Source organism: Sceloporus occidentalis, unplaced genomic scaffold (assembly GCF_023333645.1).
Source record: "Sceloporus occidentalis isolate IW3139 unplaced genomic scaffold, rSceOcc1.0.p SCAF_34, whole genome shotgun sequence".
NCBI lineage: Eukaryota > Metazoa > Chordata > Lepidosauria > Squamata > Phrynosomatidae > Sceloporus > Sceloporus occidentalis.
Window position 1 is genome coordinate 10,854,317 of NW_028317014.1, and position 14,799 is coordinate 10,869,115.

Here is a 14,799-nt window from a genome sequence, read left to right on the forward strand (position 1 = left end):
AGTGCTTGTAGTCCTTATTCTAAATTGGGTTATCATCCTATTTTGAAGATGTCCATTGTTTTGTTCACTGCTTTTTCCGTGGTGCCACCTTATTAATATGTTGAGCTTGGTCCTCTCCAACACACTACAACAGCAAGAAAAGATTTTATTGTTTGAAATACTAACCATAGCATAACATTTGTTGTAAGCCTTTTTAATCTTTGTTTGCATTAGATTGTATCAATTCCATTTCGGGAGACCATACAGCAATAGCTCAATAAATAGATTGCTACTCAATCAACCATCTGTATGGTTTTTGAGCACTTCATGGGATCGTTTGTATACAAAAAGTGTTAAGAACGGACTAGACAATCCTTTCACTGCATTTAGTCTAGAAAACATCTTCCAATTGTTTACCTAGAACAAGACGCATAGCACTTTGGTTGTATAGATGTTCTATCTTGAAGAGGTTTTCCTTAACAGCTACTTACACCTTTGCAAAGGGTGCCCGGGAGCAATATGAAAAGCTTTCGAATATGCACAACAACATGAACAAGCTTTACGACAATTTAGGAGACTACTTCACCTTCGATCCTAAAGCTGTAAGCGTGGAGGAGTTCTTCGGAGATCTGAGCAGTTTCCGTACTCTCTTATTGGTGAGTTATCATATTTTTCAATTCGTTATTTTTCCTGTTAATTAGAATTTAAGAGGAGCAAAGTGTTCAAGAAATATTTCATTAGAACGGCTCAAAGTTACAGTAAAATGAAATCAGTGATGACAAAGTAGGTTAAAATGACATCATTTCCTAAAGATTCTTAATTGTATGAATCTAAAGTATGTGCAAAGTATAGGCGTCTATGCAAACACCAAGGACATTCAAGAATCTTAGGTAGGAATTATTATATGGCATGCAAAACAGTTTAGTGAAACCCATACCATAGATATCAAATTTGCAGAATAAATTTGTGCTTCTTGAGCCCATTATAGACGGCTTGGTTACAAACATGGAAAACCACTCATTTTACTTTGTATTCATGAAACTGGAATGTATACAATACTTTGTTCCATGGTGTTGTCATCTCCTACAGGCCTCAGATGTCCAGTTCATTGGGGTCTATTGATGGCTAAATGCATATTGCCCTCGTGTTTTTACCCATATAAATGGAAGAGCTTTCCTAAATATCTTTAGGACTTCTTTATTACTAAAGCCCCTTCCCATTCATTCATCCATGCATTCATTCAGTTGTTCTTATGTTCAAATATTTATCCAAGCATTAAGTTTGCAGCCGAAACATTTCTTTTGTCTGTATATCTATTGACTCAATTGATTTCATGTTTTGCTCCATGCGAAAGGCAGCGGCAGGTAGTCTGATGGCTAAGAACTGACAGCTATTGTTCTTGAAATAGATATGGAACTTTCAGCTGTTGCCTTTAGTAGCTGATGCGGCAAACAAACATTCATATGATGAACAGGAAAAAAGAGAGAAACCAAAGAAGTGATAAAATAAGGTAATATAAGGCATGTTCTTTAGCAGATAACAAACAAGTGAATAAAAAATAACAAATCTTACAATATAGACAAATTAAGTGGCTACCTAGAACATTGAGCTGGCACCACCATGAGGTTGCTATCTATATGGAGGGGTAACAGGCAATATAGTTTACCCAGGGTACTAAAAAATACCTTGCCACAATTATTTTGGGGTTTTTTTGCATTTTTTGCACCCCACACCTATTTTATTTCATTATTTTCCTATCACACAAATGCAGTAATTTTCATAAAATAAATAAATAAAAATAAAATAGTGTACTGCAAAGTCACCCTTGAGTAATGACGAACTTCAAAGGATCCTGTAAATTTTATGTTTTGCTCAAAGATTACATTTTTTATCATGCTTCAGACAGTTACTACGTTTCGGCCGAGTACGGTTTCTTAAACCTCTATATCACCGAACCACATAGTTAAGAGCCGTAGTTTTATGGAACTATCTGTGTCGTCATTGCTCAAGGATAAAACACAGTCAGAGCAATAAGGTTTCATATTTATAGAATGTTACGGAGAATAGAAAATGCAGCTACCAGGACTGTCTGGCAAAACTGCTAATCATTTCTGTTTAACTTACACAGCCTCTAGCCATGAAACTATCTTATAGGACATATACGGGGAATTTATAGTAAAAGGGAACTTTTACACGTTCCAGGTGCTTATACTGAAATGCTGGCAGTGCAGAGAGGAGGATTTACTATTCTGCTTTAATACACTGACCAGCGATTTCATTGTTTTATTTTTTCGCCTTTCCTGGAAGAAGAGGACAAACTGCACTTTTAGTTCCAAGTAAAGGCTTACGTTATGTTTCTCTATCTGTGTTTAGCCTATAACTACCATCTCTAAGGGGCTGAACAGCCACTCCATCTCAGAGCTGGGCCAACAGAACCTCTACCCAGAGTTGAGTCAACAACCACTCCCTTTTAGTGCCAGGCCAATAATCACTTTACCCAGTGCTTAGTCAACGACCACTCTATCTCAAGGCTGGGCCAACACACCCTCTACCTGGAGCTGAGTCAACGACCACTCTACTCCAGGACCGGGTCAACAATATCTCTACCTAGTGCTAAGTCAATGACTGCTCCATCTCAGGGCTGGGTCAACACTATTTCTACCAGTTCATCTCAGGGTCAAGTCAACAATATCTGTACCCTGCACTGAGTCAATCGCCACTCCATCTCAGGGCGTCACCTCCACACCGCATCACCACACAGTGCACAGCCCCATCAAACAGCTCCAGTGGCAGTGGTTAAAATCATGTGAAAAAATGAATGTGTGCATTATAGTAATAATGACCCTTAAAGATCACACAATACATACTGAACTTCTGCAACATACCTACCTACAGAACTTCTGCAAAGAGAAAGAGGGTGAGAGTGAATGAGAGTGTGAAAGAGCATGAGAGAATGAATGAGGGCGACAAAATGCTAATGAAAATTACGAGCTGCTTCATTTTCATTCATTCCGTTCAGTGTCCCTCCTCGTTTTCGAAGATTAGTATGAAATGACGAAATTGGCAAATTTTGTTGAAATTGGTCACCTTATCTTAACGTTGGGGCAGCTCAATCTTCAATGTGCAGGATCAGCGTGGGGCATTGGTCAATACTGGGCAAGTGATCAAAACCATGCAGCTGCTTTATATCTAGACAAAAAGCTAATGAAACCATTAGATGGAGATCGAATGTCTAAACACAAACGAACCTTTGAAAACAATAATTTCACAACGTGTGCGTTTGATCTCCAGAAAGATGACATTTCCTCCAGTGGGTTTCTGGGTGACTTCATAAGTGATAACCCCTTTTTTTACAGAAAAAATCCAAAACAATCAATGTCGCTCAAAAGCCTAATGATTATTCTTACGATCAGATCATTTGCATTAGAGAACATAGCAACAGCCTTGTGGCTGTTACCTTTCCTCAACATGTATTATTTTTAAAACGCTTGGCTATAAACTGTTCTTTTCAGTGTATTCTGGTAAGTATTAACTTGTCTTCAAGTTTCTATGTTTTTACCCCAACCGCAGGATGAAGTGACAGATTCTCATGCATTCTGCAGCTGACTCTTTCATATAATGCCCTGATTTAACTCCATTTCTCAATTGGTATAATACAGCTGAAATTCCTGCTTGAATACAGGTGGCTTCATTTGGAACATATATTTTTATTTATTGCTGAAAAGTTTCCATAAGAGCTATTGTAAGGAGCATTTTTGCGAGCCTCTACATGTAGCGAGCCCCTAGAATGGAAGAGAAGACTGGCTATTAACGGGTTAATCTTGGAACTTCCATCCCGGCAGCGGTCTGTGGCGAGCGATCCGTCGTTGTTAAAGGGACAGGCGCAGGAATTATCCGTATGAGTTGATTTCTGTGCAGGTGCTCAGAGACGAAGATCACAGTTAGTTTCCAACAAGCGAGAAACAACCTGCATAAAACAAACGTGCAAATCTCGCTGGAAACCCGCTAAATACCCATAAGGTTGCACTGTGCAGATTGCTAATTAGGTAGAAAATAATCACACAGATGTATCAGTTTGCTGCGAGGTGCTTCTAAATGAGCCCTCAATATTTTCCCAGACATACAAGACACTGTCGTCCTCTTAACTCAGTCTGAAAAGGATGTTGTCCAGGAGTTTACTTCTTTTATGTAGAATAATAAAAAATAACTATTTTAACCCCAGATCGTGTAACAAGTAACCTTGGTAGACACAATCGGCCAACATTTGCAACCTTCAGGGGTGTTTCTTCCTCAATGGGGATTTGTATACCTCCCAAATATCCCTTATTCGAAGTGGCAGTCCCTCTTTGGGACTGAAATGGCTGTTTCCTCCCTCAATTCGCTAAATTTTATTTTATTTTCTTTGAAATACTGGTAGCCGTGACTTAAAGATGACTTTCCTTCCCCAGGGGTAACTGTGTGGAAAGCGCAAATATGTATGGCAGAATATAAGGTAACGTTTCAAACCATCAAGGATACTTGTTCCAGAGGGTCTGTTTAGAGACGTGGCTATCTGACCCTTTGAATTATTTATGGACATTTTATTTGGATAATTTAGGTTATTTTTGCATATTTTACTGATTCTACAAATATTATTGTGACTTTTTGACCTTGTGATACATTCATGCCCGCAAAACATTCTGAGCTCCTTAAAAAAAAAAAAAAGACACCAGGAGAAGAAAAATAGACATGGGAATTATGGTCCCCAAAAAGGGACTGGCCTTCCTTATTCAGGAGACTTGTTAGGTATGTGACACTGTATAGCAAATGGCTTAGCGACACTAAAAATAAAACATTGCACTTCAGCGTAGAGGAACGTAATGATAATTTATGTCGCTTGGAATACCGATGTACATGATTGGATAGGGCATTAATTAATCTAATTCTATCCGCCGATGCTGTAGTCTTTTAATTGCATTTCAATGAATGCAGGTTGTAAATTGAATTGATCAGATGAATGCTTTCATCTTCCCCAGGCCCACACGCGTTTCACGCTGCTGTTTGACATCATTTATAAATAAATAAAAGCAATCTGTCTTTCCTGCGCTGCCGGTAGTTACCATTTAACTCTGATTTTCGTCATTTTTAGTATTTATCACAAACTGGTAAATTTAAAAGAAAAAAAAGAAATAAATAAATAAACTATTCCTGCGCTTAAATAAATGATTACACAATGTGATAAAAAGACGACATTTCAGGAAAAACGGTGTCTAATGGGGATATATTAAAATGTAACAGCTGGACTGTCGGTGGGCTATGAATGCAAAAGGATTCCGGTGCAAAGTTTGAAATGTTATCTTATCGCCATAACAACCATGGTACACTCCTAATGATGAGACCATTCAATAGGTTTCTGTAGCCTCTTTTCACACTTCACGCCAGTCGCTATCTGTACTCACGCCTTTGTGTGGCCATTTTTCACTAACCAAGGTAATTTTTTTTAAGAACTAATATTTTTTTTAAATAATTTTACATTACAAATATTTTTAATTTACATTTAAAAAAAAATAAAAATACATGTAGTACAGCTATATTCTTTATGTGAACATACCCCGAATATTGTAGGTGTAAAAATCGGTAGGGGTATTAAGAGGCGCACAGACCTCCATCGGCTTTACTGCTCCCTGGGCTGGTCAAGGAAGATCAGAGGATCTCCCCAACTGGCCAATGATGCCAACTGGATATTTCCAGAAAATTGAGACTTTCTTATGATAATTGGGACTATTGGAAGGTATGCTTTGAGTAGAGCAAAAATTAGACATAAGCTAAAAGTTTTTGGGAAGTGAGCCCCTTGCATGGCCACATGATTGGTGGGCACGGATGGGTAGAGAAGCCCGCCACTTTGTGACCCTCTACCATATAACTCTCAATAAGCGGATTCAGGTCTGCCAGAAAAAAAGAAGGATTAAGAAGTTTGTGTATTTTTATTTTCTATTAGTACTAATAAATTGTAAAAAAAAATGTGTAAAAATATATTATTCGGTGCCAAATTTTTGGTCGCGTTGTAGGAAGCAAATAAAAAAAAAAGTAGCGGACTAACCCATTATCAATACTGAGCAAAAAATTTGCTAATATTTTTGCTCCAAATAAGGATCTTCTTTTTTAATGAATTCTAAAAATTCATGCTCTAAATGTTAATTTATCAATATTCATGCAAAACAGACACCAATGTGCATTCCAAAAAGCAGGGATTCCCTTTCATCGCCTGCTTAGATGTGGAGATAAAGACCTGAAATAAAAATTTTGTTTAAACAAACAGGTTTCTGTAACAAAGCCAGTATTTCTCAGTTTAAGACTAAATGGAAGTGACTGCTTTCTAAATGGCAGACAATATTTTTAACGTCTAGTGCAGGGGTGGGCAATTAATTTTCCCATGGGGCCACATGAGAAATTGGAATGGTTTTAGAGGGCCAGACCTCTACAAACTACAAACTCCGAAGCCTTGTCCATTTTGTTAACTTATGTGCTGTTTAATAAAGTTATTCAAGCCTACGTCATTGGTAGAGGTGCTTGAATAAGTAAGGCCTGAATAACTATTAGCACAGCACAGAAGTGAACAAAATGAACAAGGCTTCGGAGTGCATACCGTATTTTTCGCTCTATAAGACGAACCTGCTGATAAGACGCACCTAGATTTTAGAGGAGAAAAAAAAGGAAAAAATATTTTGAGCTAAAAAATGGGCTAAAATATTTATTACAATAACTGAATAAGCTATGAACACAGTAAGACACACACAGTAAGACACACACAGACACAGTAAGACACACACAGACACAGTAAGACACACACAGACACAGTGAGACACACACAGACACAGTGAGACACACACAGACACAGTAAGACACACACAGACACAGTGAGACACACACAGACACAGTGAGACACACACAGACACAGTAAGATACACACAGACACAGTGAGACACACACAGACACAGTGAGACACACACAGACACAGTAAGACACACACAGACACAGTGAGACACACACAGACACAGTAAGACACACACAGACACAGTGAGACACACACAGACACAGTAAGACACACACAGACACAGTGAGACACACACAGACACAGTAAGATACACACACACACAAACACAGTAAGACACACACACACAGTAAGACCTCCCTCCCTAACCCCCCTTCTCAGTATCTCCCCTCTAACTCCCTAACCCCCCCCTTCTCAGTATCTCCCCTCTAACTCCCTAACCCCCCCTTCTCAGGATCTCCCCCCCCCGCCCCGGTCACTTACCTTAAACTCCTGTGTTGGAAGCGTGAGGCGTTTGTCTCGGGTGCCGGCGCTTCACTGCTGATCGCCGGCGTCTGACGTCATATGCCGGCGCCCAGCGTAAAGCGCCGGCACCCGAGACAAACGCTTCCAACACAGGAGTTTAAGGTAAGTGACCGGGGCGGGGGGGGACACCGGACTCATTGGTGAGTCACCAGGACACTCTTTGCGGGCCGGTCCGAGCTATTCAGCGGGCCGGATGTGGCCCGCGGGCCGTGCTTTGCCCAGGTCTGGTCTAGTGAAACCTCCACCCAAAGCCTAAGGGATCTGCCAGACATTTTTCCTGTATTATATTAATGATTATAAACTGCACTCCTGATTTAAGGGGTTAAATTGAGGAAAAAAAGTTGGTCTATGATCAGTACAAAAAGAGAGCAAAACATAGTCGCCTATGCAGGTCTATATTGTCCAGACAACTTCTCAATGTGGTTTGGGATGCCCAAGTTCTCTCGGTTCTTCTATGTCTCTGATGTGGCCTCGTGGCCACCATGTCAGACATAGACAGGTAGAGATAGAGCCAATATTAAAGATGGCCCTGGGGGTTGAGTTGAGTTGAATCAAGCTACTTCATTACAGTTCAAGGCTGGGATTGGACACATTCATGGAAATTAATAGCATAAGGGGTTGTCCATCATCACTATAAGTCTCAGACCTAAAGATATAAGAATGTGAATGTTTCACAGAAACATAGAATTTGATGGCACATAAGACCCATTTGGCCCATTTTTCTTGGTGTGAAGACTCAAACCTTATTCAGTCCTTGGTCTTGTCTATGGGAGCCATGTGCCTATCCCATGCATGCATAAGTTCCCTCACTGTATTAGCCTCGACCACTTTTGATCGGAGGCTGTTCCGTTTATTTACCACCCTTTCAGTAAAGTAAAACTTCCTTCCATTACATCTAAGCCTCTGACCCTCTTGCTTTAGACTATGACCTCTTATTGAGGATACATTCTGAATGAGCCCACAGACCAGTGCTTCGGAGAAGAACCGGAGCCATTCTCAAATCCCATGGCTACTCTCGCGGTCAAAACCTCTGCGTGTAGATGTGATGGGCCATGTCCTCATTTTACTTTTATTAGCTCAATTTGATTTTAAGACAGTCGATGTATCCTAAGTCTGTGGTTCTGCTGGTCATACGTGACCACACGTCCTGTGTAGGCAAATTCATCAACGGAGAAATTTTTTTCCTGTGCTGTGTTCCCCGGAGACGTCAAGGAGCCAAAAACTCTGGCAAAGCACATTTCCAGGCAATGCATTAGATTAATGTAATCAGACCGCTTATGCTATTTACTGTTATTGGACATACGATTACATATAAATTAATCTCAGGCCAATCTGTTTGAAGACTGTTCAAGCTTTTGATGACATTAATGTATTATTGATCAATAAAATGCTAACGAGAGTTGTAAGAGCATTCCTCCGACCGCAGTATAGATGGATAGCACATAAGACCTCGTTGCTGGCTTTCTGGATCTGAGTGAGTGTCATTTTATTCATGGCGCTGATGAATCCTGGTTCACAAAATCTGTTTATTCATTCAGGAAATGCACTCCAAGAACAAAACATTCTAAAAAAAATAAAAATAATTAAAATAGTATATTAATATCCATGTTAAAAAGGCACTTTTTCCTATTTTCTGATCACGCACTAGCGCATGTGCTCTCTCACAATAACCGCCTAAAATCCAGAGGTTTTGAATGTCTTGCGCATTAACATCCTTTATTTTATATCACACTATGGTATTGCTGCAGAACACAGAGGCTGGGGGTTCTAGCGCTCTATTACGATCCATTAACTATTTATGTGATTAAGTTCATTATTTAGAATACATTGTACTTACTGTTATTAGTTATTGATTATATAGCGCCATCATATTCCGCAGCGCTGTATGATGGGTAGACAGGACATAAGGAATAGTGTATAGCATAACAAGTTTCACTTACAGAAATCCAAGGTAAGGAAGCCCCTGTTCAAAAGAGCTTACAATCTAGAAATAAAGTTACATGGTTACGTAGTTAGATAGGCTGAGCATCTAGAAAATCTAAGGCCAAAGAGGGACTGTTTCTCCTAAAAAGGGGCATTTGGGAATTATGCTACAGGTAGTTTATGGGGAAAAAAAATAAAAATGAATTTGGTTATGTTAAAATCTGCGAATACAAGATTTCCACCCCTGGCACAAATGTATATACATATTTTCTATCATTCCTGATATAGGAGTTACAATCTACAATGCATTGAGAAAGGAGAGATTGGCTGACACCGCTCGTTACTGTTTTATGGTTGAATGATTCATTTACTGCCAGAGGGTTCTCTAAACAAGAGGTTACAGCCTGATCAGAAATATTCCGTCCGGCACCCAGGCGCGTTTCGTGTTCCGTCGGCGTGCGGACTTTCTTCCGGTGGCAGTAACCGCAATAACAAAGCTCAGCGACTGAAAGCATGACAGCTAAATTTGTCTTGTGAAACATGCATTGACTTTGAAAGGTGTTTTTTTTTACGCTGTTTTTCCTGATAATCAGACCCGCACATGAAGGCCACTTTAAGAAGCAATTAGAAGAGAAATGGCCTGAACGGTGTACAGGTGTCACCGGTGTCCCCAGCTCGTGGGATAGACCCAGCATGGGGAAAAATTGTATTGTCAATCACCAGGGGCAATTTGGATGTTAATGACCCGAAGGACCGTTTCTGCATTTACTATAACAACTGACATACGCTGTACAATAGGCACGTGTCACGGTGTATTTTTCACTGCTAAAGAGAAACTATAATTCATTTTACGGTTTTAAAATAAAGAGGTAATTGTCACACATATATATATATATTTGCATCAACAGCCAATAAGGGGCTTGTTTTCTGTTTCCGCGATTATCCAGGCAGCAAGCGCATGTATTTAATTTACCAACCACTGGCCTTAAAGGGCCGGTGCGCTCCCCCCCCCCCCCAGTCCATCCCTGCTTTACTTGCTGTACCTGTCTTTTACAATACTTCAGAAAATGCTGGCGTTTTATAAATCAAAGATAATAAACAATAAGAAAATATAATAATATAATGCTTTAGCCATTAACATGTTCCTTCTTCATGTCTTTTACACTAGCCGCATATTCAGGAATAGTTTTAATACGGAGCAAAAACATTCCCCCCATAACTATGACAATTCGGTTAAAGAGGTTAAAAAAGCATGTTTGACAGTTCGCAATGTAATACACGTGGGAGGCAACAAGTTCATATAGTTTAATTATCGTGATGATTATTTTAATCAGCAGCACATCCTATACATTGTATTTACTATAATTATAATAGGTACTGTTGTATATTTTTATATGACGCGGCAGTGAAGTGTTTAACCCAACGCGCCAACTTTTCCTTAGCCCAAAATACAGTATTTCATGAATCTGTCACATCCGCCTGGTCAGTTTTGCTCTGTCTCAGACGGCGTCCCTGCAGATAACTAATTGGTCTCTTAGCACATAGAAAAATCCAGCGTGCAATAAGGCACTGGAGCAAAATATAAATAAATGATAACGTATAAAATGGAAGCGCATCTTGCTCACCTCCAGCAATATGATTACCATTTAGCAGAGTTTGGAAAAAAACATGGCACGGGAGGCTGAGCTTTGGAGGAAATCTACAGAGGTTTTCCTCATAAACCTCCCGTTTGGTATTTCCTTCATTATTTTATGTTCAATGTATTCCGGAATCCAAATTAGAATTCCAAACAGCTTCCCCCAATACGATTAATTCTAACCTATGTCCTTATTAGATTTCTATGTGCCCGAGGGGAGAGAATTGTACCCCCGTGGCGCTGCAAGGAGAAGCTTACCCCCAACGGCAATGGAAGAGTTTATTTATACGACCTGCAAAAATATAACTTGAAAAAGGGCAAAAGTTACCAATTACAGAAATACTTTTATGTTGTTATTTAATGGGAACCGCCAATGACATTGGAATGGTCTAATTGCCAGCTTCCAGTCCCTCCTTAGTGAATAAGTCCCAAAAAGAAATGGCTCTAGCCCTAATGCGCAGGCATAGTTGCCAAATACCAACTATGTATAACACTATTAGAGCAGATTTCCCGCCTTATGAACCAAAATATAAAAAATATAAACGTCATCTGATATTTTTATCTAAATTTCCAAGAATTCTTTCTTACACGGTAAAAAAAAGTTTCACTTCCACATCATTTTTTATTATTTTACTGCACCAGAAGCCGTCCCTCTGTCCTTGACATTATCTGTACCACGGACAAAAAGCCTGTATGGCGAGAATAAAAAGTAATAATTTTAGAAAAGACACAATTTTGTCTCTTTTTTTAAACAATTCTCATGTACAAAACACCTATATCCATATCATGCAGGCGCGCACGCCCGTTACCGACACCAAGTGCATTATATCTACGGCCCCGGATAATACTGACGGCCCTGTAGCCCGCGTCACTTTATTTTTCTCTTTTAATGGTCACATTTGCATTTTTCCCTTTTGTTTATGGTAGCGATGAATTATATACATTCAAACTTCCGCCGTTCTACAACCGCCGTCTTTTTATATTTGCCGAAAGCAATAGAAGGTAACTAAAGTCACCTTTATTGTATATCATTGGTCTCGCGGGAGGGATTCTGAAACCGCCGAAGACACATTGGTAACGGCATTGAAATGCAGAGTGATTCCTTTAGTCCTAACATTTACATACATTATTTTTTTGCAAGTGACATTTTTTGTCCATTGAGCTCACTCGCTAATTAATGCGCACCGTGGGAAATGAATCTTAAGATGTATTCCTACACTTCAGAAAGGTAGGACAAAGTCCTCCACTATGTATATATCGCTACTTTCTAGCACAGGTGCGTTACAACCTTCCGCTAATGTATATGTAGATTGGTCCTTTAAAAAAAAAAAATACCGTATTTGCTCGATTATAAGACGACCCTGATTATAAGACGACCCCCCAAAATCTGAATATTAACTTAGGAAACAAAGGAAAAGCCTGAATATAAGACGACCCCAAAGGAAAAAAGTTTTACCAGTAAATGTTAATTCATGTAAACTATTTTTTTTAATAAAAGCTATGATTGAGAAAAAGATTTTTTTTGTTTTTATTTCTTGTATTTTCCAACCTGTCCCCCAGTTACGCACATCTGCCCCCAGGCTTGCCACACCAATATGGCACTGTGGCCCATGATATGCCTTTTAACCCTCTATATGCCACTGTGCCCCATGGTATGCCTTTTGACCCCCTATGTGCCACTCTGCGTCCAGAAATGCCTTATACCCCTATATCCCATTCTGGCATTTAGGGGGTTAAAATGCATATTATGGGGCAGAGTGGCATATAGGGAGGTATAAGGCATTTCAGGAGGCAGAGTGCTCTATTAAATGCCCCCTTAACGCCACTCCAGAAATGCCCTATGCCCCCATTTAACACACACACCCTATACCCCCATTTAACTAACTAACTAACACACACACACACACTCTCTCCCCCCCTCTCTCACCCCCCTTCCCCCGCTCTCCCCCCTCTCTTCCCCCTCTCTTACCGGTGCTTCCAGCCGGGGCAGCGGGTTGACGTCGCCTTCTGCTGCAGCCAGAAGGAGGTGTGGCTAGCAGCGGGGGTTTGTATGCGTCCGTCGCGTATACTTTCCCCGGCTGTCAGAGATCAGAGTTCCCCGCACCGGTGCGGGGAACTCTGATCTCTGACAGTCGGGGAAGGTCTATGCGACGGACGCAGACAACCCCCGCTGCTAGCCACACCTCCTTCCGGCTGCAGCGGACGTTGTCTACGCGGATCGCGTAGACGTCAACCCGCTGCCCCGGCAACACAGCAGGAAGCACCGGTAAGTGTGTGTATGATGGGGGGGGGGGGAGTCGGGTGAGACAGGAGGATCCAGGTCCCCTGCAGCGGTGCGGGGGATCTGGATCTTAGTCTCCTAATCAGACCTCTATTTGAGGTCTGATTAGAAGACGACCCCGATTAGAAGACGAGGGGTATTTTTCAGAGCATTTGCTCTGAAAAAAACCTCGTCTTATAATCGAGCAAATACGGTACTTTTTAGTTTTAAATAAAATAATTTAAATGAATATAATCCCAAAACAGTGGTATAGTCTTATAAATATATAATCGAAAAACTCTGCATTTAATTATTGTATTTTTTGGTATTAATGCTTTCCAAGCATCCTTGGGACCCAAGTCTCATTATGTTTGCATGAAACAAGACATACATTCACAATAATGTTCATCACTCCGTATATCAGAGTCCTATCTAATCTAATCTTTTTTAAAAAAAATGAAAATAATAATAAAAAAAAATTATTATTAAAAAAATTTATAATTTAAATATATATATATATATATATATATATATATATATATATATATACTCGCCACCATTGGCCATTTATGAAGAGGGACTTTGTACGGGTCGATAAAATGTATTCTGTATTACCTAAAAGAATTGCTGTATGTCCTATTAGTGAATTTTAAGTCATGACCCAAAATACATGACCTTGATTCAAAATAATTTAACATTACCCCAAAAACATAGCTTTTAATATCACCATCACTTAAATTTCAAACTTTAATTTTAGACCGTGGGTAGCACGCATAATTCTTTAGGTTACAGTGAGCTTTGGATTCCATGGACACTAATAACTTTGTGTGGCAGACGCTTAATTGACAAATCCTGACATTTTTCTTTTTCTTTGACACTTTAACAAGAACACTGATGGATTTTTTCATTAGGAGTTTAACAAATGGAAAATTTTCTCGAAACTGAGAAAAAAAAATTATCACATTGTAGTCAGAGGACTTAATTTGTCCTGTCACAGTGTTCTGCTTTTCGCTTCTAAGTATATGTGAACAGTGACAAAATATATTCTTTTAAACTCTTTTAGTGGTGATTATGTGATAACAGTCATTCAAAATGTCAACTAAATCATTTGAGTCGCTTAAAAAGAATCTATCAATAATTTGCTATAATCTGTTTTTTTTATTCCCAATATTATTTCTTAGGGAAATAAAAGATAATATCTCATATAAATATTTTTCTTAATAAGATAATTCCATAATAAAAAAATTTTGATGGAAAAAACGGATATTAGGAGAACTCCTCAGGAAATGACAAATATATAAATCGATATGGCTCGTATTGTAAAATTTTATTAAATTTATTTGCTTCCAAGTCTTTGGGGGGGTTTACCTTTAATGGGCATAGAGGAAGTACGGCGAGGAGAAGATTTGGGGTATATAATATGTAATAACTGTTAAAATGTATGATGAGTGTTTTCATAAATTGAACACTTAATGAATAATTCCACAACTTTTTCTTAAGAAACCAAATTAGAAAGATTTGATTCTACGGAATCCCAGGCCTAGTTGCCATGGAATCTTTTTGTTTAAATCCTAGTGAAATGTTTTCAGACTGGCTCCTTATTGAAACATTGATAACATTAAAGCAGCTGTCAAAACTTGCTTTCCATATACTTCAAGGAGTGTG

The 14,799-nt window shown here is 39.2% G+C and overlaps 1 protein-coding gene across 1 annotated transcript in view; it reads left to right on the plus strand.

The window, feature by feature from the left end:
* LOC149298289 (protein diaphanous homolog 2-like) overlaps positions 1–14,799 on the plus strand; it is a gene marked incomplete at its 3' end in the record, with an annotated part of 441,418 nt that overhangs the window by 411,856 nt on the left and 14,763 nt on the right. Inside the window, exon 28 of the mRNA XM_089487690.1 lies at positions 471–635. Coding sequence (XP_089343816.1) covers positions 471–635 — 165 coding nt within the window. The remainder of the gene's footprint in view (positions 1–470; positions 636–14,799) is intronic.